Genomic DNA, 21,685 nt, shown 5'->3' with positions numbered 1-21,685 from the left:
TTAGTATGACACTCGTGTCACATTGTGAAACTGTAATTTGCTCTCCAGGCTTTGATAAGTAAAAGGAAGTAGAAACAGGTATAACAGTGCATCTGAAATTGCTGTCTGGCTCTTCAGAGCTCAGTTGCTGCTGACATAGAATCTAAAATAAGATCTGTGGTTCCAGACAAGCAGTCGGTTCAGGTTGCTGTTTTTGTTTGTTTGTTTTTTTTTTTTTTTTAATTTTATTTAAGGAGAAAAAAAAAAGCAGAGAAAGAGTACAAGTTATACAGAATTTCAGAAAAATAATAAACAGTAGGAAATCACTAGTTAATGGATTACATATTGTCATCTTAGAAATATTTGTTCAAGTTACAAAATTAAAGCTTATATAGTGGACATTCAAACAGTGAGACCAAACAGTTCTGTTCAGTGATCCAACAAAACTCAGTAATATCATTGTCTGTCTTATACACTTAAATATACATGCAGTTATATCGTTTAGAGCACTTTGTTTTCCTCTCTTTTGTACAATGACAATTACACATTTTGGGTTTTATTGCTCCCACAGTTCTTATTACTTTTTTTGGAAGAGAGTAAAACCAAATGTGACATAACAGAACAGAGTCGGTCAAATCAAAAGGGTGGACATAATAGATAATGTAAAAACATAATACAAGGTGATCAACAATGGTTACCATAATGCCTCCCGCTATCTCTAATAGAAATGCCTATATCATCGTTATAATAAAATTGAACAAAACAGTAAAGAACGAAACCAACAAAACCAAAACATTGGAGACATTACAGGTCTTCAAAAGTAGATAATAGTCAACCAGAATGGGCATCATAATGAATCCCACTATCTTCACAGCTGTTCCCTATACTTTCGAACCTTGTACTATCAAGCAAAACAAAATAGAGGAACATCAGTCAAAACAAGATGGTAAGAGCAATACAGGGTTTCAAATCAAGTTAATAGTAAATCAAAGTGGGTTACTATAATGTATCCTATTTTTTTATTTATTTTTCCCTTAATTAAAAGGATAAAAATAAAAAAGTAAATAATAAAATAGAGATGAGATAAAAGAGGGCATAACAACAAACCAGCACAGAAAAAAACATAACTATTTAAGCAAAATAATGTTTTACCACAAGATAATCCCAACATAAAAGTAGTTACCATATTGTCTCTTTCCTTGAAATCTTTGAGTATAACTTCATATATTGTAGCATCAAATATATCAAAACAATGTAAAACCATTCAAGAGAATGACAGTATTACAGGGTATTTGGAATCAACTAACAGAAAATGAACAATGGTTTGTGTATAATCTCCTTGTCTATAAAAGTTTTGGTTTATACTATACTATACTTTATACTATCACATATAATACAATCCAGTAAGATACAACATGCTAAGACCAATGGAGACAAAAGAGCAAAAGCTTGATGGGACTTCAAAACAAGATGATACTAAATCAGCATTACCTATTATGACATCGTTTTCTCCAAAATAGCTGTTCCTATCATCTAGTCTTCTCTGCCTCATTTCTGTTGAGCTCTTTTTCTGTCATTAGTTGTCAGTTTGTCTTCTTCACTTTGTTTTCTGCTCCATTCATTGTGGCCTCTCTACCACTATTTCTGGATTCTTCGTATTTTTCTTTTTTAGAATATCCTGCAATATTCTCTGTAGAGTTGAATTGGTGGTTGCATATTCCCCTAGTTCCTCTTTATCCTGGAAGCACCTTGTTTTTCCATCAATTTCCAGGGTAGTTGTGCAGGATATTTCAATCTTGGCTGGAGGTTATTATCTTTCAAAGCTTGAATTATTTCCTCCCACACTCTTCGTGATTTGATGGTTTGCGCTGAGAAGTCTGCTGTAATTCTGATTGGTGTTCCCTTGTAAGTGATCTGTTTCTTGTCTCTGATGGCTTTTAATATTCTGTTCTTATTGGATTTCTGGTATTTTGATTATTATATGCCTGGGTGTAGCTCTGTTTGGGTTGTAGGAGGCTGGGGTCCTGTATGCTTCATACATCTGAGTATCTTTACCTTTTGCTAAATTAGGAAAATTCTCCTGGATTATTTCTGTGAGTAGCTTTTGTAGTTCATTTGTTTGTGTCCCTACTTCTTCTTTTATGTTCTTAATTCTTAAGTTATAGATCCTCTTATCATCTTCTTGTCTTTGTATTATTGCTGTTTGTTTCTTTGTTATTTTTAAGAAGTTTTTCATTTCATGCTCCCATATTACAAATCTGCCCTCCAGTTCAGATAATTTATCCCTAGTTTCTTTCAAGCTGTTATGCCAGTTTTCGATAGAGTTTTTAGTTTTCTGGTAATCTCTTTGAAACTGCTTCACATATTCTATGCTTTCTCTATTTTCTCCATCAAACAATTCTCCCCTCTTTTTCTGTTCTTCCATTCCACCATCTGTTTTTTCTTGGGTGGTGCTTAGCATTTCTCTAACCATTTCTAGCTTCAGGTCATTAATAACTTGATTCCTAAACTCATCTATGAGGCTCTGGAGATAGCACTTTATGTCTATTGGTGCGGTGTCCACTATTGCCTGTTTCTCAGGATTGGGGGCTGAGGGGCCTTTCTTGTTGCTCCCTCTTCCCATATTCTTTGTTCCTTATATATGCAAGCGTATATAGGAGGCCCAGCTTCTTTCCCTGTTGGCCACAGTCTGATTGAATTGCACTGGCTAGGTGTTCCCGCCCACCGCAGCGCACCAGGGAGTTACGGACCAGGCAGCCTATGTGGGGTCCGCCCTTCCAGGTCTCCTTTAGGCGCTGGGACCTGGGCTGTGCTAGCCTACTGGGTCTCAGCCAGCAGCGTCACGTAGGCTAGGTACTGCTCACCAGTCCCGCTTGAGAGGGGGATATGTGACTGAAGTCACTACAGCGCCCTGTTCCAGCAAGTCTGTCCGGTCCCAGAATGTCCTCTGTTGGAGCCTCCTAGATCGTGGAAGAGTCCCAGTTTCTCTGACTCACCGCAGGTCGATGCACGGCTCCCCGCCCATCCTGCTCTCAAGTCCGTTCACCGATTCCCGTTCTCAGAGCTTTCTCACGTCTGTCTCCCTGCTGAGTCGATTCAGATGTAGCTGCGGCAGCAGGAAACCCAAATCAAGGTTTCCAATGGCGCGGGCTCCAGCTTCCACGCTGAGGCTTTATCTGTTCCTGTTATAACACCAGGATTGCATTCCCAGTTGGTTTCTCTCAGCCCAGTTCGTTCTTTGGTCAGCAGGGCATATCTCCTCTCTTGCTTAGGATTCCTCACTCCACACCATTCCTGGATTCTAAGCTGGGTCTTTCAAGAGAGCCTCCGTAGCTGCTGCTATCTGTCCGCCATGTTCTCCCAGAAGTCCGCCTGCCTCCTGTCTGCAGATCTGTTCTCTGCATCTTCACCTGGAGAACTCAGTCCTGCGCACAAGTTACCTGATGTGGCAGCACTGCTCTTCTTATTCATCTGCAGAGTAGCTGCAGGCAGGCTGCTGATCCCACTGCAGTACAGAGCAGAGCAGGGCTCTGGACAGTCCTTGTTCAGTAGGAGCTGAGGGCTTCCGGCACCAGGCAACCAACATAAAGATAGCTGCATAAAATTAGGAAATAAACCACTTAACACCATTCATTCTTCTGTCTCAGGAGCTTAGATTGAGACCCTGTCCTGGCAGCCCGTTCTGCAGGTGATCTCTATTCAAGGACAGTTTCTACCACTCAAATCTTATAACCCAGTGGTTGGAAATCACAAAGGCTCCAACGAAAAAGTATTAATTCTACCATGTGTTTTATAACAAGTATGCTGGGCATGGTGGTACACACTTGTAAACCTAGCACGTGAGAGACTGAGGCAGGAAGGTTGCTGTGAGTTTAAGGGCAGCTACACAGTATAATGCCATGCTGGACTGCATAGCAAGACCTCCACTCACAGAAACCAGAACAAAACAAAGAAGATGTAACCTGGGTGCAGTGGCATGTGCCTATAATCCCAGTACTTGAGTCCCACCTCAGGCAGGGTTTGGGAGGGAGGTTGGGGAACTGATAAGTGAACAGAGGTATGCTAATGTATTTAAAGCCTCTTAGCTTTCTGAGAAAGGAGGAGCCATGCAATCTACCTGGCCTGCATAGAAAGGGCTGCAGTGCGACTGTGCCATCTAGTGGTGATTTTTGGAAGTGTCCCGAGAAGAGAGGGCTGTGGTCACCCTCCTGGCTCTGCAAGGCCCAAGGCTCATCTGGGGGGTCAAGCATTCTTCAAGAAAATCAGCAATAGGGGCTGGGGATTTAGCTCAGCGGCATAAGCGCCTGCCTTGCAAGCAAGCAGTCCTGAGTTCAATCCCTGGTACCAATAAAAATGAAAAAGACAAAAAAAGATAAATAAAGAAAATCAGCAACGGAGCCTAGCCAAGAAGTCATCTGCCCCTGTTTTTATATGAAATCAAATCAGTAACCATGTTCATTCATACTCATTTTTTTCTGTTTTTTGATAAAGGGTCTCAATTTGTAGTGTAGGCTAACTTTTAACTCAGGCTAACCTTGAACTCATGGCAGTGCTCTTGTCTCAGCCTCCTAAGTGCTGGGATTCCATCTGTGCGCCACCACACCCAGCTTTGTGCTTAGTTTTGTTTCAGAATCAATTTTCAAACCTAAGCAGGAGCCAGGCACGGTGGTACGCTTCTGTAATGTCAGCATTGTGGCGTGCCAGGGCAGGAGGATCACTAATTCAAGGCCAGCCTGGACATCTTAGAGACCCTGTCTGAAGACTTAAAGGGGTAGGATGGGGATATGGCTTAATGGTAGAGCACCCTGGGTTTGAGCCCCAGGAGAGGCAGGAAAGCCTGGGGGTGCAGTTTGCCTCATATAGGCAAGGCAGGGGTTCAGTAGCAGCACTGTGGCATTGTCAGTGTGCGTGTGTCCTCAGAGATTCCCCTGCAGTGCTAAAGGCTGTTGCTAGGTGGTAAGTGGTGGTTACATCCTGACTACCCAGGTACAGAATGGATAGTCAGGAAGCCACCACGTATGTACAAGGACTTAAGAGTTTACAACCTGACTTTAGACCTCTTCTTTTTTTTTTTTTTTTTTTTTTTTTTTTTTTTTTTTTTTTTTTTAGACCTCTTCATTTTTACATGCAGTGTAAGTACATCTTAAAAGATCATGCTGTTGGTTCCTGATGCACATCTGTAACCGTAGCACTCAGGAGGCAGGAGCAGGAGGACTGAAAGTTCAAGGCCAGGGGAGTTTATTGTAATTTTTCATTGATTTCCACCTTTTGCTTGCAGTGATCCCCTACAGATCTGTGATCATCCCGATTAAAAAGCTGAGCAATGCAATCATCACCTCAAACCCTTGGATCTGTGTGTCAGGAGAGCTGGGAGACACGGGGGTGATGCAGATCCCCAAGAACCTCCTTGAGATGGCTTTCGAGGTGAGTCTGCAGGCTCACTCCTTGCAGGGGCCTGAGCGCCTTGTTCGCATTCTGCCTTCTTGTTTCCATTTTACCTAGGGCAGGAGCATGTGTGACTGCACATTTCTGTTTACAGCAGCTTTTGTCACCATTGCGTATCATTACGGCCATCAGTCACTGTTCAGCTGTCTTCCCACTGTCCTGGGCATGGGCCACTGCAGTCCGTGAGGCCCGGGCCCAGCCTCAGCCCTGGCTGATGGGACAAAAGAGAGCAGCTCACTGTCTCCCCATAGCCACTCTCTTCCTTGCCTGTGTCTCCTGGGTCTTTGGCAAAGGACCAGAGGCCAACATCTTGCTTACCCCACTGTGATGTTCACAGAGAGACTTGGTAAAGATGCCTGTTTGTGACAGCTGAATTCCAGGTCTCACCTGTTAAATGATTTTCATGGTTTTGAGTGCATATTGCTTTCTTGTGTGGATGTTTTGTTTTGTTTTATCTTTTTGAGTCAGGGTCTCACTATGCAGCTCAGGATGGCTTTGAGCTTACTTTGTGGCCCAGGCTGGTTTTGAACTCACAATAATCCTCCTGCTTCAGCCTCCTGAGTGCTGGAATTATAGGCGTGTGCTACCATGCCCAGCTTTGCACATTCGGTTTGATCCTGGCATACAGGAAGAATTTAGGAGGGAAGCAGTCCTGCCCAAATCTCCTATTCTTGTGTTCTTTATGGTCTAGGAGTGGAGGCCAGCAGTTCTTGGGCCTCCTGTATAGTATGTAATGAGCTCACAGCTATCTGGATGTGAAAAGTTTGGGGGTTGTTTTGTTTTGTTTTGTTGGTACCAGGAATTGAACTCAGGACCTTGTGCTTGCCAGACAAGCACTGTGCTGCTGAGCTGTATCCCTGGCCCATGAAAGATTTTTAAATCCCTGGATTTTTTTTTTTTTTTTTTTTTTTTTTTTTTGCCTACCAATCACAGACGTTAAGCCACCTCATGAGACACATCTTACAGTTTCCAAGTCTTCACACTGTGTCTTTCCATCTCTACTGTGTTAGTAAATCACATTACCATCTTCTTTCAGTGAGATCACCACCTGCCTTGTGAAGAAGCCACAATCTCCAGGCATATGGCACAAGCCTGTAATCCCATTACTAAAGGGGTGGAGGTGGAAAGATCATGGGTTCAAAGCCAGGCTGAGCTGCATAGCAAAACCATTTCAGAAAACCAAAGCAATCCAGGCATGGTGGTGCGTGCCTGTAACCCAGCACCTTGGGAAGCTAAGGCAGTGTCAGTCAGCTATAGTCAGTCAACCACACTCCAAACAAACTATGTGAAAGGTTCCAGAAATAACACATAAGTTTATTTGATTTGAGTTTTCTTGTTTTGGTTTTTCACTGTGCTAGGGATCAAACCAGGATCTTGCATGTGCTAGGCAAGTGCTGTTCTACTAAGCTGGATCCCCAGCCCCTTATTGAAAACAGAAAAGTATAGAATAAAGAAAATGTACACAATACATAATAGAGCATCACTCTGCTATAAAGAAGGACATTTGACTCATTTTTACAAAACTAGATATACTTTGAGACCGTATTATGTGAAATAAATCAAACACATAAACTTAAATACCATACTGTTTCTCCTACATGAGAAGCCCAAAATGTAAGTAATTTAAAGAGCAGAAGATAGCTTGTAGAAAACAGGGAGATACACATGGGAAGGAAAGGGAAGTTGAGGAAGTAGAAAGAATTAAGATATGTCATGCACACGTATGATTTTTTTTAAAAAAACAGACACCGTTTTTTCAAGGCAGGGTCTTGCTATACAGTGCAGGCTAGCCCTGAACTCCTGCCACCACTCCTGCGACCCCAGCCCTGGAGGGACGGGCACACGTTGGCAGTTTGGGGTTTGGGTTTTGCCGGCCTCTCTGTAAGTCCATGTGGACCTCTTCTGCCTCTTAAATGCCCTTCCCTCTCTCAAGGCCAGCAGCTTGGCGTTCTCGCCAGGACCCTAAGCCACACGCAGTAGCTGTCCCTTCCCAGTGATCCACCCACACTCCCTCATGTATCAGCCCAACCCCTTGGCAGGTGACCAGTCCTGTGCTCCCAGACAGTAATACCATGGTGTGTTTGCCTGGGTGGTCCCCGCAGGCGCCCCAGGGACAGGCAGGCAAGGTATAATGTGCCTGTACTCCCGCCCTGCAGTGTCAGAACCTGGGGAAGCTCACCACTGTGCAGATCGGGCATGACAATTCCGGGCTGCTGACCAAGTGGCTGGTGGACTGCGTCATGGTCAGAAATGAAATCACGGGACACACGTACAGGTGAGGAGGGGCATGGGGAAGAAGGTTTCCCCCATTTTCTTTCTAAAGCTTTAGTCTGTTTTGAGGGTTTTTTTGTGTGTTTTTTAAATGTTGTGATGTAAAATTGTCTCCAAAAAAAAAAAAAAACAGAGGTATATCTCAGCAGTACAGTGCCTTCCTGGCAAACACAAGGTCCTGAGTTTGATTCCCATTACAAACAAAAGCCAGGCATGCAGATACATGCCTGTAACCCCAGCACTCTGGGAGGCTGAAACAGGAGGATCATGCATTCAAACCCAGCCTGGGTAACTTAGAAACTTAACAAGACCCTGTCTTAAAATTTTAAAAATAAAAAAGTTTTTTAAAATGCTGGGATATAGTTCAGTATGAAGAAGTCCTGGGGTTCAATCCCCAGTACCACTAAAAAAAAAAACATATTTGCCACTAATGCTTAGTCCTCAAGTGTTGAAAAAAATCTCTATAATGATGGGAAATTAAAGAGACCTTAAAACACTCCTTTTTTACTGCTGGGAATTAAACGCAGGGCGTTCACCCCGAATTTCATCCCCAACTCTTTTTTTAATCTTTTTATTTTGAGAGTGGATTCAAACTTGCAGTCCTCCTGCCTCCATTTTCCAGAGTGCCCAGGGATGTCCAGCTTGAGATACTTCTGCTGAGAGGAGAGGCCAGATGGGATGAGTTACACTGAACTCTGCCCTGCAGGGACAGCCTGCACCTGTACCCACATTTTAACTCCTCCCTCGAAAATGCTCAAAAATTAGCCAGAGCTTTCATAATAGACTAGGTGTAAAACAAACACTGGGTCCCCAGCAACACAAAGGGAAAAGAGAGGACACACTGTAAAAGAACTGCTGTGACTGGGGTGTGATCCCAGCACTGGTCCTCAGCTAGATGTCCCAAGTGTCATCTTGTCCGCTGCAATGAAAGCCAAACGTGGGAAACACAGGTGTCTGAGGCATTCTGCTATTTCTCTGCATTTGTAAAGAGTTCGTAGTAAGGAAACATCTCAGAGGACTGAGGGCACAGGGGCTCCCCACAGGGCTTGCTTGCCCTGATGAAAGCCTGGAGAGGCTGCTGACTTGGCACACCCGTGCTCCCTACAGGTTCCCGTGCGGACGCTGGCTGGGGAAGGGCGTGGACGATGGGAGCCTGGAGAGGATTCTCATAGGGGAGCTGACGGCACCAGCAGCAGAGGAGGACCTGGGGAAGCAATGTCGAACCCCGCCCCAGCAGAAGTCGCCTACCTCAGCCCGGAGGCTGAGCATCACCTCCCTGACTGGGAAGGCTGCCAGTGAGTAGCTGGCTCTTTTATTGCCCAGCACACCTTTTACGCTGCAGAACACAGCTGCATAAATGAATGTGGTGAGGGACAGAAACTGAAGAATGCCAGGCATGATCTCAGCCAATAGGCTGAGGCAGGAAGATCACAAATTTCAGGCTACCCAGAGCCGCTTAGCAAAGCTGTGTCTCCAGATAAAAAGGACTGGGGGTGTAGCTCCTACCATTCCTGAGGCCCTCTATTCAATCCCCATCACTTCCAAAAACAAAAAGCAGGATCTGAGGAAAATGGATCTAGGAGATGGGATCTTAAAAGGGAGGTAGTCTGGTGTAGGGGACACACCTTTAATCCTACCACTCTGAGAAGCTGAGGTAGGAGGATGGCAAGCTTGCAACCCAGGCATCCCAGTGACATAACAAAACATTATCTCAAAGCAAAATACAGCTCAGGGCCTGGGTCAGTCCCCAGTGCCACACCTGTCAGTGATAAATAAGGGCCTCAGGGAGAGGGTGTGTAGCTTGTTGGGAGAGTGCATGCTTAGCAGGTACAGGGCCCTGGCTTGGTCCCAAGCTCCAAAATACTTCTTTAATTAATTTAATTTAATCAGAAATGGACTTCTCCAGTAGCCATTCAGATTATTATATATTCTGAATCTAGTTTCAGGAAAGTAGGCCTGTTTTTGAGAGAACATTATCCTCCTAATTTTGCTTGCATTTTCTTTCCTTACTTAATAAACAGAAAATTTTATCTGAGACTTAGAGATGCATAACTGGGTATTTTCTCATCCACTGGGAAATAATCAAAAGAGAAGTTTTAAATCCATTTCAAGCTACTACAGACCAGGGTATAGCTCTTTTGGAGCAGATACAGACCCTCCTCTTTAACAGCTGAGTTCAGCTTCTGAGTAGTGAACTGGTCACTGTGTGTGCACAATAGTCAGAACAAAGACGTGATCAAAGGAAACTCCGGCACCATGACCTTGCTTTAATTTGTATAATCTTACATGCAGTACTGTAATGTATAGCAGAACGTAAAGCTACAACGACCATCAGCAAAGTTACCACTACGGAAGCTACCCTAAGGCCACTCTGCCACTCTCTTTCCTGTATCACAAACCCAAATGCAGGTCAGAAGTCTGAGCAGTTGTTTAACAAGTCATTAAGGAATATCTGTAAGGTTTTGTTTTTTGTTTTTTTGTTTTTTTGTTTTTTTTTTTTTTTAAGCAAAGTCTTGCTATGTAGTTCTGGCTAGCTTTGAACCCACTAAGTAGCCAAAACTGCCTTGAACTCTCAGAAATCTTCCTGCCCCAGCCTCCCCAGTACTGGAATTACACGTGTGCGCCATCAGGCCCAGCTGTAAAAATTTTCAAAATAAACTTGATATTTTAAAGAGAAGTGAAAGATGAAACAGAACTGCTGGGTAAAGAGACTGCTAGTTGCTGAAGAGACTGCAATGTCAATCTGCAGGTCCAAGACAGTTGCGTTTTAACAGTTTCTGTGTCATGATGTAGAAATAGAAGGGAAGTCTACACCTCCTTGTGTTTTTCCCATTTTTGGCGTGGCCTCTGAGTGATGCCGTGCACTGTGACCATCTGTGGCACCCCTGTCCTTGCACTGTGGGCTCTCACTGTGACCTGGAGTGGCCTCCCTTCACTGTTTTACAGGGCCTAATGCAGGGCAGATCCAGGAAGGGATTGGAGAAGCAGTGAACAACATCGTGAAACATTTTCACAAGCCTGAGAAAGAGGTACAGGGCTGCAGAGCCGAGCTGGCAGGGCTGGTGTGGGAGGCCCAGGAAGTGTGGGTCCTCCAGGGCGCCCATGGGAGGCCCCCTCTTCCCTTGCACGGTGTGTTCCGCTTCACAGAGGGGGAGCCTCACCGTGTTGCTCTGCGGAGAAAATGGCCTGGTCTCAGCCCTTGAGCAGGTTTTCCACCACGGCTTCAAGTCAGCCCGCATCTTTCACAAGAACGTCTTCATATGGGACTTCGTGGGTGAGTTGGGCAAGTGCTTCCAGGTCCTGAAAGTGCATCCTGGAGAACACAGGACCCAGGACCTGAGAGAAGACAGACAACCACTGAGGCAGGAGGTTTAAAGATAAACACCAAATGTATACTACCGTTGAAGCTTACTCAGTAGATGTTCATAGTACATACTGCATTCCACACCTGGCCTCAGACGCAGCAGACAGAAACACCTCCAGCTGGGGACTCATCTGCTTTGGGCAGGGAGCACCAATGGTATGCAAAGGCTTAACAAGATATAATTCACCCAGTACATTGGAGCCAGTACAGTGGTATATGCCTGCAATCCCAGCACTCCGGGAGGCGGAGGTGGGAGAACTGCAAGCCTGAGCCCAGCCAGGACAACTTAGTGACTTAGCGAGACCCTGTCTCAAGATTCAGAAAGGGGAAGAGTGCCATGGCTGTGCATGTAGCTCAGTGTGAAGGCCCTAGGTTCAGTCCCAGCAGAACTGTTCAGGCAGAACAGCAAGAGCAGTAAACCTTCCAGCCTTCTGGGAAAAGTTGCAGCCTTGGTTGGAAACCTTTCCTGGGAGCATATTGTTTCAGCATGGGCCGTAGCCCCTGAGAATCTTAGCCACGGATGGGGTCAGGGAGGGGCCTGGCTTCAGGACCAACTGCCACCAGAGCCTCTGGGAGAGGTTAGATGCTGGGTCTCTCGGGAGTGAGGTGCTGCTTGCGTTGTGATGTGATTCTGCTTTCCTCCCCCAGAGAAAGCGGTTGCTTATTTTGAAACCACTGACCAGATTCTAGACAGTGAAGATGAAGTTCTTATTCAGAAATCGTCCTGCAAAACCTTCTGCCACTATGTAAATGCTATTAATACTGCACCCAGGAACATTGGGAAGGATGGCAAATTCCAGATTTTAGTTTGCCTTGGAACACGGTATAAAACCAGTTTTTTACTTTCCTCCTTTGTTACTTATTAAGCAGGAGTCCAAAATTATAGCAAAGCTCACTCTTCTTTTCATCCCAACTTTTATTCCAAAACTCCTGTTCCCTAGTGTCCCCTGTCTTGTCACTACCACCACTGCATGTGGCTCCCATTTCCTGCAAGGAGAGCACTGAGTGCCAGGCGGACAGCAGACCCCGGAAGTGTATCAGAAAGTCCAGGCCCTGAGTAAATCCTCAAACTGTGGGTAGAGCTCAGCTGCAGAGTGCATGCCTGCAATCCCAGTGCTTTGGGAGGCTGGGGCAGGAGGATCCCAAGCTTGAGCCCAGCCTGACAGCTCAGTAACCTGGCAAGACCCTGTTTCAAAATTCAGGAAGGGAGGGTTTTGGGGTCATGTATGTAGCTCAGTGTGAAGGCATTGGGTTTAATCCCCAGATTTTTTTTTTTTTTTTTTTAAACTGGGGATCGAACTCACGATCTAGCACTTGCCAGGCAGGCACTTAATGCCGCTGAGCTACATCCCCAGCTAATCCCCAGTCAAAACAACAATATTAGTAAATCTTCCAGCCTTCTGGGAAAAATTGCAGCCTTGGTTGAAAAGATTTCCTGGGAGTACATAGTTCCAGCATGGACTATGGACCTGGAGAATGCGTTGTGAACCAAGGAGGGACTTCAGGACTAAGAAAAGGGAAAATAGATGAAGCATGGTTAGGTTAGCAGACTTTCCCGGGCATGCAGCAGGGAAAGGAAAAGCCAGGATTTCCTCCCATCCCCACTGGTCGGAGGGCACTGGTTGGGGCTGGTAACCCACTCCAGCCTATACCTTTGCCCTCTCCGTAGAGCCCTTGTGCAGTATTGCTTCAGATTGAGTGACACGATGGCTTCTCTTTCTCTTCTATTTATGTACAGTGGTAGCTCAGTTCATGAATGCTTTTGTTTGCAAACCATTCAGTTTGTAAACAGAAGCGTTCTGCAAACTTTTGTTTTTCTTCATGAACCCTGCATCAACCTGGCCACCTTTTCCCGAATCCAGGGATGAACTGAGGCACCACTATATTTGTATTGCCAGCCGTCAAACACTGACATTGACCCAAGCCCTGACTTCCCCCCTCTCCAAAAAAAAAGGCATAGAAACTAACATCCTACTCTGTTACTGTTCGTTTGTGTGCTGCCAGGCTTTAGCTGAGGCCTGGCACTTGCTGAAAAACTATCACTGAACCATTCCCCAGCCCTCCACAGCCCCCTCCATACAAGAGACTGAAGCCACAGTTTTTGAACAGGTTTGTGTCTCCAGCCCTTTTTTAATTTTGCAATAGGGTCTCACTAAATTGCTGATTTGCCCCCCAAGTTGGGCTCCAGTTTGAGATCTTCCTGCCTCATCCTCCCAGATTATTAGCAACTTTTTTTTTTAATCCATACCTGGGATCGAACTCACGACCGCCTGCTTGCAAGGCAGGTGCTTATGCCGCTGAGCTAAATCCCCAGCCCTCTACCCCCCCAGACTATTGAGATTATAGGCATACACCACCATACCTGACTTCTACTTCTTTTTAAATGTGATAAAATTAGGATTTTCTTCTTTTTTTCGGCATTATGTTGGGGATGGAACTCAGGGTCTCAGGCATATTAAGCAAGCACTCTGCATTCTCTACTGTTGTGGAGAATTTTAGGGTCCCAGATTCTGGATACATTTTCAGCATCAGGTGGGGTCCCCCCTTAGTCTGGTGCTCCCGGGGCTGTCTTTCCCAGTGCCTCTGCCACCCCTCAGCAACAATGTCCACATGGAGGGGCTGGGGATTTAGCTCAGCGGCATAAGCGCCTGCCTTGCAAGCAGGCAGTCATGAGTTCGATCCCTGGTACCGATAAAAAGGAAAAAGACAAAAAAAAAACAATGTCCACATGGGGTTCAGGCTGGCTCTGCTTGACTCCGCAGGGACCGCCTGCTCCCACAGTGGATCCCGCTGCTGGCTGAGTGTCCTGCCATCACCCGCATGTATGAGGAGAGTGCGCTGCTGCGCGACCACATGGCTGTCAACTCACTCATTCGGATCCTGCAGACCATCCAGGACTTCAGCATTGTGCTGGAGGGCTCACTCATCAAAGGCGTGGACGTGTGAAGGAGGAGAGGAAGGCTGGGTGGCAGGGCTTCCCCTGCAGCTGGCTCAGCTGCAGACCATAGTTGCTTTAAACCTGGAATTTAGTATAAAATAGAGTATTTTCATGTGGTAGATGTGTGTAAATACGCTATCTTCTGTAAGAAGTCCTATGACCCTAATGAGATATTTTCCTTAGATGGCATCTCCCTGTGAGTTTAACTGTATAGTTTGGAGCCAGTTAGGAAGAAGCCAGGGGCGCAGCAGGGGTGTCACAGAGTGGCCCAGCCCCATAACTTCCAGGTCATTGCTCCATGCCTTTCCACTCCTCCCTTCATGTCACTCTTCCAGCTTTTGCAGCATTTTCTCAGCCACTCGAGGTAAAGACAGGAAGTACTTTAGCCTCAGGCCTGGAGCTGGGCGTGCTGGAGAGTGCAGGACGGAGTCCCGGGAGGCTGGGTGTACTGTCAGCACTGGAGGAAAGCAGCCCGGCTGCCTCTTGCAGGGCATCTCCAGTGCAGGTGGCTCACCCACCCTTGCAAGGGAAGGACAATGGAGGGAGGCGGAGGAGGCCACCCTCTTGGTGACCTGCACTGTTTTTGTGAAAATTTTGTTGGCTGTGATAATGCAAATCACAAAAGGAGAAGGGAAGAATGAATCCTTTCTGGGTGTCTCAGGGTAAGCTTTGTGTCCCTCTGTGGGAAGGGGCAATAATGTGAAACAACTGGCCAGGGAAGTTCAAGGCCACTGTGGAACAGCCTGCCTGCATGGAAGCAAACCAGGAGGCAGCCACCACATAAGATCAGCAGTTGTGCATGACTCTGCAGTCTGGTGGTTTGATTAGGTCTTGATTTTGTTTTTTGAGAGAGCGTCCCAAGTTGCCCAAACTGGGCTCGAACTTGCCATCTTTCTGCTTCAGTCTCTCAGAGTATTGACCTGCCGACCTGCTTTTCATGCCTGGGCAGTTTGATAGTTTATAAAGAAGCTGAGTGTTATTAGTTACCTTAACTTTGTCTTCGGGCACGTCTTTGAACTTATGGGCACTGGCAGAGCATAAATGAAATCACCTCAGCAAAGTGCATTGTTTACTCTGCTGTGGCTGAGAAGCCAGTGGGGCCCTGGGGGATTGGAGGTCCTGAGTTTCCACCAGCAGTGTGGTGTAATGAAGCAGTGGCCCCTCCTCATCTGCTTGGCCCCGTGGCGCTGAGTCTGGGCAGGCACCTGGAGGAAACAGTGACTGTGTGGTAGTCCAGCCACGCCAGGAATAGAAGAATATGGTGGCGAGCGAAGCCCACTGCCCTGGCTTTGGCTACAGTTACTGATCGAGGCTGGAGGGGCAAGAGTTCAAGGCAGACTGAGCAGCCCAGGGAGACCTGGTCCCAGAATTCAGAAAGAAACTGTAGGTACCAATGCGGGGTCACTCCCGCAGGCTTTCCTGCAGGCCGTGCTTCTGGTCTTCTGCCTTGTCTTCCCATGGGACAGCCAAAAGGAAACCATGGGCCACTCCGCCTCCCGCCAACCTGCAGTGCACCACACTCCCTGCAGGGCCTTCTGCAGTCCTTTTATTCATCTTCCTGTACAGGTGGGAAATAACGTCCCCCCACTGTGCACTTGTAAGGACTGATAATGCATTAGAAGTCATGTCTGCTGTGAAAACTGGGAGCAGAGTTGCATGTGGGGCCCGTGGGTGACAGCTCATTCTTTTGAATACTTCCAGTGGTGGTAAATCTTAGCCTTTCAAAACAGATTTAATACTGGCAAGAGCATAAAGTGCTTAGGATCCAAGTCAGATGCATAGGAAGAATGCTGCAACTGGAGTTGGAGTCATCGAGTGCAGTCATAATTTAATTCTCCTTTGGCTTTAACTATCTCTAAGCCAATTCCAGAATATTTTGAGCAAGCAAGTAGCAGAACCCTTGAAAAAAGTCTTATATCTGCACAAGCTGACTTTTTGATGGACCATGCCCACTTAAAGGTATCCTCTCTGTGGTGTTAATTTTCCCACTCATTGTTGCTTTAGAATCACACTTCAAAGAAGATAGCCAAAACTCTGCCTGCACTCCCACCTCATAACCTAACAGTTAATGCCTAGGATCATAATTAGGGCTGGGGATTTAGCTTAGTGGCATAAGTACTTGCCTGGCAAATGTGAGGTTGTAAGTTTGATTCCCAGTACCAAAAACAATAATAATAATAATAATTAGGGTTTTTACATAAACAGCCTCAGAATGGAGTTGCTGGGCTGGGGTGGAGCTCAGTGACAAGCACCTGTTAACACACCCTGGGTTTCTTCTCCACCACTGCAAAAGTAAATCCAGTGGTGCTTCGGTCTGTGAACTTGCTTTGTCCTGCAGTTTGGGGGAAGACAGCTGCCTTTGTTTTTATGTGGGGGAAGATGGCTGTGGTTGTGTTTGCCACCCAGTGTGGAGTTTGTAAATGGAAGCAAAGTTTTGCCAAATGCTTTTGTTTGCAAACCAAATTGTTTGCAAACAGCAGTGTTCGTGGACCAAGGTATTTTACTGTACTAAATCCATGGCCAAAAACTTAACTCCTCAAGAGTTTATTCTCTGTGTTTTTCATATTCTAAAGCCTGCACTACCATCCTTTCTGAGTGATTGATAGCGTTCCTGTGTCTGGCCTTGGAAGGAGTGGGCAGCATCAGCACCTTAAGGACGACTAGGGGCAGGGGCAGGTGGAGGGTGGCACTGGAGGAACTGGCTCCAAGGGGCTCCCAGGGTCAAAAGTCAGCCTCCCAGCCAGCATCTCACTGGTAATAAGAGTTTGATACAGGAAATAAAAATGTGCAAAGGCTTGGATTTCCCTCTACATGTCATTTTAAATATTTCACACATTTTTATACCTTTTGTAGCCCTGTGGTGTTTATTTTAACACAGCTTTTACAAAATTGTTTTAATGAATCTGTCACTATGTGAATGATGTAAGGGAAATACTGAATTGTTCATATTTCCTTTTTTGGCAATAAAGCACTGTTGTATGTAACTAAGTGAAAAAGAGGCTAAGACTATGCATATCAGCTTATGTGTAGTATATTTTGACACCCCAAGATATTTTGAAACATAAGGCAAGGACCCCAGATCAGGGATGTATTTATTTGACAGCATTGAGAATATAGCTCTTCATAATGAAATATCTTCTTCTGCTAAGAATTAAGACTTTTCAATAGAGTTTTTCATTTAGAAAACTGAGTATTTCCTGTGAGGTTTACAGAAACTAGTCTACCCTTTTCAGTGTTGAAAGGACAATCAGATCTGTGGTACTGATGTCTCAGTATTAATACACTTCACCGATAGAGAAGGGCCTTGAGCTCTTTGTCTGTGAAGTGAGCCCTGTTTCTACGTGGTCTACCCGTCTCTTCCATGAGTATGCACGTGACCATTCAGTGTATGTAGGAGACAGAAAGGATAGAGAATGACTGGGTCCCTTATAAATCTGTTGAATCAAACAATTCCAGGCTCTTTGAAGAGGTGCTGTCGCGTTGCGATGGAAGGAATCCAAGGAGGGCTGGGCTGTAGCTCAGGTGTGGAGCACACACTTGGCATGCAAAAACCGTAACTTCAAGATCTAATGCCAGCATGAAAACAAGTCATCAAGTCAAGCTTTTCCAGTCTGGAGCAATCCAGTATCTCCTCAGGTTGTGTGGGAGGGAATCATGCTCAGTCCAGTTAACCGAATGTACTTGTGTGTTGGAGCCTGTCTTTATCCTGCACATCACATCGCTTTGACAGTAGAGGAGTACAATAAGGAGTCTGTTACCAGCCAGTAGAGGGTGTGAAGCAGAGAAAGTCCTGTGTTAACACTTGAACCATGTATAAATGTATCTTGTGTCTTTTTTTAATTAGCATTTCTGCATTTAAATTATATTTTTCCTTTGTATTGTTAACAGAGTTGTATCAGAACTGGATTCTTTTTTCCTCATGTGAACGTAATACAAAATTTCAAGAGTATTGTGATATTAAGCACTTTAACATATCAGACAAACCGATGTAGGTTTTTCAGGTTTTGGAGTACATTTAAATATGACTTTTCATGCTTTGTTCTTTACAAATAAAATTGTGGGATTGATACTTTGTTCTGTTTTTTTATTGGAGAATTTTACTGCTCACAGGGAGTGAGATTTTAAAAGCAGAGATCAGACTCATTATTTAGTTGTTTAAAAGGGCCAGGGATGTAGCTCCAGTGGCATAGTGCCTGCCTGCAAGTGCAAAGTCCTGAGTTTGATTCCTGGTACCAAAAAAAAAAGTTGGCAACTGGTTATCCCAATGGGAAAACAACTGACCCTTCCTTGACACCACACACAAAAGGCAGTTCCTAGAACTATATTGAGGCCTTGGCCTACTGACCAAGGCTCACACGTATCTAAGAGGATGCCTGCCCCACCCCACAGTAAATCCCCAACTTCAGGGTCAATTGCATCCCCCAAGCACTGTCAGATCCAGGGTTGTGTTTGACCAGCTACCTGCTGGCCCAGTCAAGCTGACTCGTAAGAGTAACTATCACCGACAGTAATAAAAAGTTGCAGTGACAGAGGATTTGCTGCCAAGTAGTGACAGGAACTCTGAAGGCCATGAGAGCGGTGCACACAGGAGCAGCTTGGGGCTGAGGCCAGACACCCTGCAGGAGCCCAGCCTGAGGCGCACAAGGGGCTGAGGGGAGACAGGGTGCTGGACAAGAGTGCTCAGGAGGCAGCACTAGGCGGTGATGCAGGCAGACCACTGGGGAGACACCAGAGAAGCTATGGGACGATGGACCGGCCCACTGGAGCCTTCCTCCGGGCCCATCCAGTAGGAGGAAAGCTGGCAGGAGTGCAGAGGGGAGAGGGGTACACTAGCACTGGGAGTGCTCTCCAGAGCTGCTGACGGTAGGCAGTGCTGTCCACAAGGTCTAGCTTTATCCTTGCTCAACAGACAACAAGAAGTCAGTTCAGAGCCAGGCATTATTGAGCACACTCTAACCCCAGCACTGGAAGTAGGGGTAAGAGACAGATAGTGCAGGCCAAGCCCAGTGAGGCCCTGTCAAAAACATTTTAAAAGGGCTGGAGATGTAGCCCAGTGGAAAGGCCCTAGGTTCAATCTCAGTTCCAATCAGTGGAGCTGAATGAAAGTAAAGCATGTCAATTCATAGGCCACATCTAAAGCAGAAGGGTGTTAGCCCTGAAAGCTGTTTTTAAAAAAGTCTCAAACCTGCTTCAAGAGCTCCCCTCTTAATGAACTAGAAGACACAAGATGGCTCTTGCTGCTTTAATGTCATTTGTGGCATCTCCTGGTTTTTCATTGAGTACAGTCAGTCTTAAATGATTCTTCTTTGTATCATCTAGCAGCTGCTGAATTGATTTCTCATTGTCTTTTGTTTTTTTTTTTTTTTTTTCCTTTTGCTGTTTTTGAGAAATCTTTTTTCCTGGTCGCTCACTATAAGCCTGTAGAATCTGAGATCCTATCCTCACATTGACCTAACCTGCTTTGAATACTTCCCATGGAAATTTTATTCTGGATATCTGCTTGAATCTGCTTTATGGGCTCCATTTCTTTCCTATGCTGAGCTTCCATAATTTTCTTAAGCTCATCTGTTTTTGTCTGTATCTGCTGTCAAGTCACTAAGCATGGTCTTTATTTGAGAGATTATTTCTGATTTCATTTTTCCAGAGCCTCATTCAATTGCTTTGTTGTTGCCCATAAAAGAGGCCAGGTGGAGGGGCCGATTGTCCCAACTCACTGGCCCCTGGATTTGCTTTTGGTGAACTGGATAGGTGGGGTTGCATTTTGTTTAAGTAGCTTTTCACTTTTTCTTTTTTTAGTTTAATTCCTAGGGTGATGTTTATAAATTGCCTATGGTGAGGCAATTTATTGCTAGTATTAAGATCCCTAGATAATGGCTACTTCTCTGAAGTATCTTCCAAATGTAGCTGGTTTTTGGTTTTGGAATACCTTACCTCTGGGTTTGTTGAAGATGAGAAGTTGTTGTTTGTTTTGCCTAGTTCCTGGTTCTTTGGCACTGAAGTACCGTATTTTCTGTGACCCTTAGTCCATCTCAGTCATGGAATACTAGGACCAACAGCTGTTAGGAATAATTATGTCAGTTTGGCTATAGTGGTACCAATAGCATCTAACACATCCGGTCAAATCACAAACTGAGCTAACCCTTAATTTGCCACTTTTTTTTTTTTTTTTTGTCTTTTTCCTTTTTATCGGTACCAGGGATTGAACTCACGACTGCCTGCTTGCAAGGCAGGCGCTTATGCCGCTGAGCTAAATCCCCAGCCCCTAATTTGCCACTTTTAACCATATAAACTAGATTTGTGGTGATATAACAAAATCTGTGACCAGAAAATTATTTTGTAGTATACAAATCCATTTTGTCCTCAGGGTTAGAATTTAAAATGGATTATGGAGAAAAATACAGGAGTGGAAAAAGAGGAAGAGGTTAGAAGGTCGGAGGACAAGGTGATCATACCAACTTGGGGAAACCGATGCAGAAGACTGAAGGAAAAAGAGAGATGGAAGAGATAAAAGGAACAACACAACAGAACCACACCACAAGGAGGCTAAGAGCCAGGTTCACACTCACACATAAACAAGCTTGAACAATGGAGGAGAGGGGCTGGGGATTTAGCTCATCGGCGTAAGCGCCTGCCGTGCAAGTGTGTGGTCATGAGTTCGATCCCCAGTACCAATAAAAACAAAACAAAACAAAAACAATGAAAGAGAAAGAGAAAAAGTGTAAAGAAAAGGGGGAAAAAAGGAAGAAAATGTCCACTTTCAGAGTTCTCTCTGGGTTCAGTAGTAAACAATCTGTAGAGACAGATCTTGCTGATCTCTCCCAGCAAGCCAGCAGTAGCTTTTTGGTGGGGTAGTGGGTAATCTTAGCAGGCCTGCCAGAGACCAGACTCACTGGGCTCACCGCTGCCCAAGCAGTTTCTGTGGGTCTAGGCCCAGCTAGGATCTGCTAGACGGAGCCAGCAATAGTTCTGGGTTCTGAGCTCAGCTGGTCTGTCTCCAAGATGGCTCCCAGGCCAAACACTCTCTCCTGTAGGAGAACCCTCAGCACTCACCACCAGCCACTGCAGGCCTTCACATCTGCTGCTCCCCTCCATTGCCATGATTCTGAAGAGGCTCTTGGGGTCCCCATCCATCACCATCACTCTGGATCTGCAGATTTGAACTGCCCCTCATGCAATTAGTCCCATCTCAGGGAGAAGGCACCACCGGCTATCTCTTGTTAGTTGGAGTTTCTCTCTTCGCTCTCTCTGTGGGCTTCAGTTCGCACTTCAGATTCTTCCTGGGTCCACTGGACCAACTTCCCTCCTGCTTGTCTTTCTCATGATGCTATATTCCAGCAGCAGGACAGCAGCTCAGAGATGCTGTTTTCTCTGCTGCTTACTGCTCTGCCACCTTGGTCTCTCCTCTCTGGCTGTTTTTGTTGGCTGCTGCCATGAAGTTCTGCCTTCTGCCATGCCACCCTGCCTTGCAACCAGCTGATTATGGACTGAAACCTCCACAAACTGTGAGCTAAGTAAACCGTTCCTTCCTTCATTTTGGGCATCAGGTGTTTTGTTTCAGCAACAAGAGGAAGGTAAGACACTTTGTTATGGAAGAGTACTGCTCTATTGTGGATTTTTTAAAAAGCAGTCATTTTTTTAAACAACAAAATATATTTCTTACTGTCTTGGTTACACAAAGCAATCATGTA

General features: G+C 45.4%; 1 protein-coding gene across 5 annotated transcripts in view; it reads left to right on the top strand.

Moving 5' to 3' along the window:
• The window catches only part of Dennd5b (DENN domain containing 5B), a 172,460-nt gene extending 154,394 nt beyond the window's left edge, over positions 1–18,066 (top strand). For 4 of the 5 annotated variants that reach the window (XM_063254510.1, XM_063254511.1, XM_063254509.1 and 1 more), the window contains 7 exons: positions 5,258–5,403; positions 7,581–7,699; positions 8,803–8,990; positions 10,642–10,724; positions 10,843–10,969; positions 11,708–11,882; positions 13,822–18,066. In XM_063254510.1, the coding sequence (XP_063110580.1) occupies positions 5,258–5,403; positions 7,581–7,699; positions 8,803–8,990; positions 10,642–10,724; positions 10,843–10,969; positions 11,708–11,882; positions 13,822–14,005 (1,022 nt within the window). In that variant the 3' untranslated portion in view covers positions 14,006–18,066. Of the gene's footprint in view, positions 1–5,257; positions 5,404–7,580; positions 7,700–8,802; positions 8,991–10,641; positions 10,725–10,842; positions 10,970–11,707; positions 11,883–13,063; positions 13,169–13,821 lie in introns of all 5 variants that reach the window. The other variant, XR_010049189.1, reaches the window with a different exon arrangement.
• The last annotated feature ends 3,619 nt before the right edge of the window (positions 18,067–21,685 follow it).

This window comes from Cavia porcellus, unplaced genomic scaffold (assembly GCF_034190915.1).
Source record: "Cavia porcellus strain 051 isolate PalLab524CR breed Dunkin Hartley unplaced genomic scaffold, mCavPor4.1 scaffold_8, whole genome shotgun sequence".
Taxonomy (NCBI): domain Eukaryota; kingdom Metazoa; phylum Chordata; class Mammalia; order Rodentia; family Caviidae; genus Cavia; species Cavia porcellus.
The sequence above is the reverse complement of the archived record's forward strand: the minus strand, read 5'-3'. Positions and strand labels throughout refer to the sequence as shown.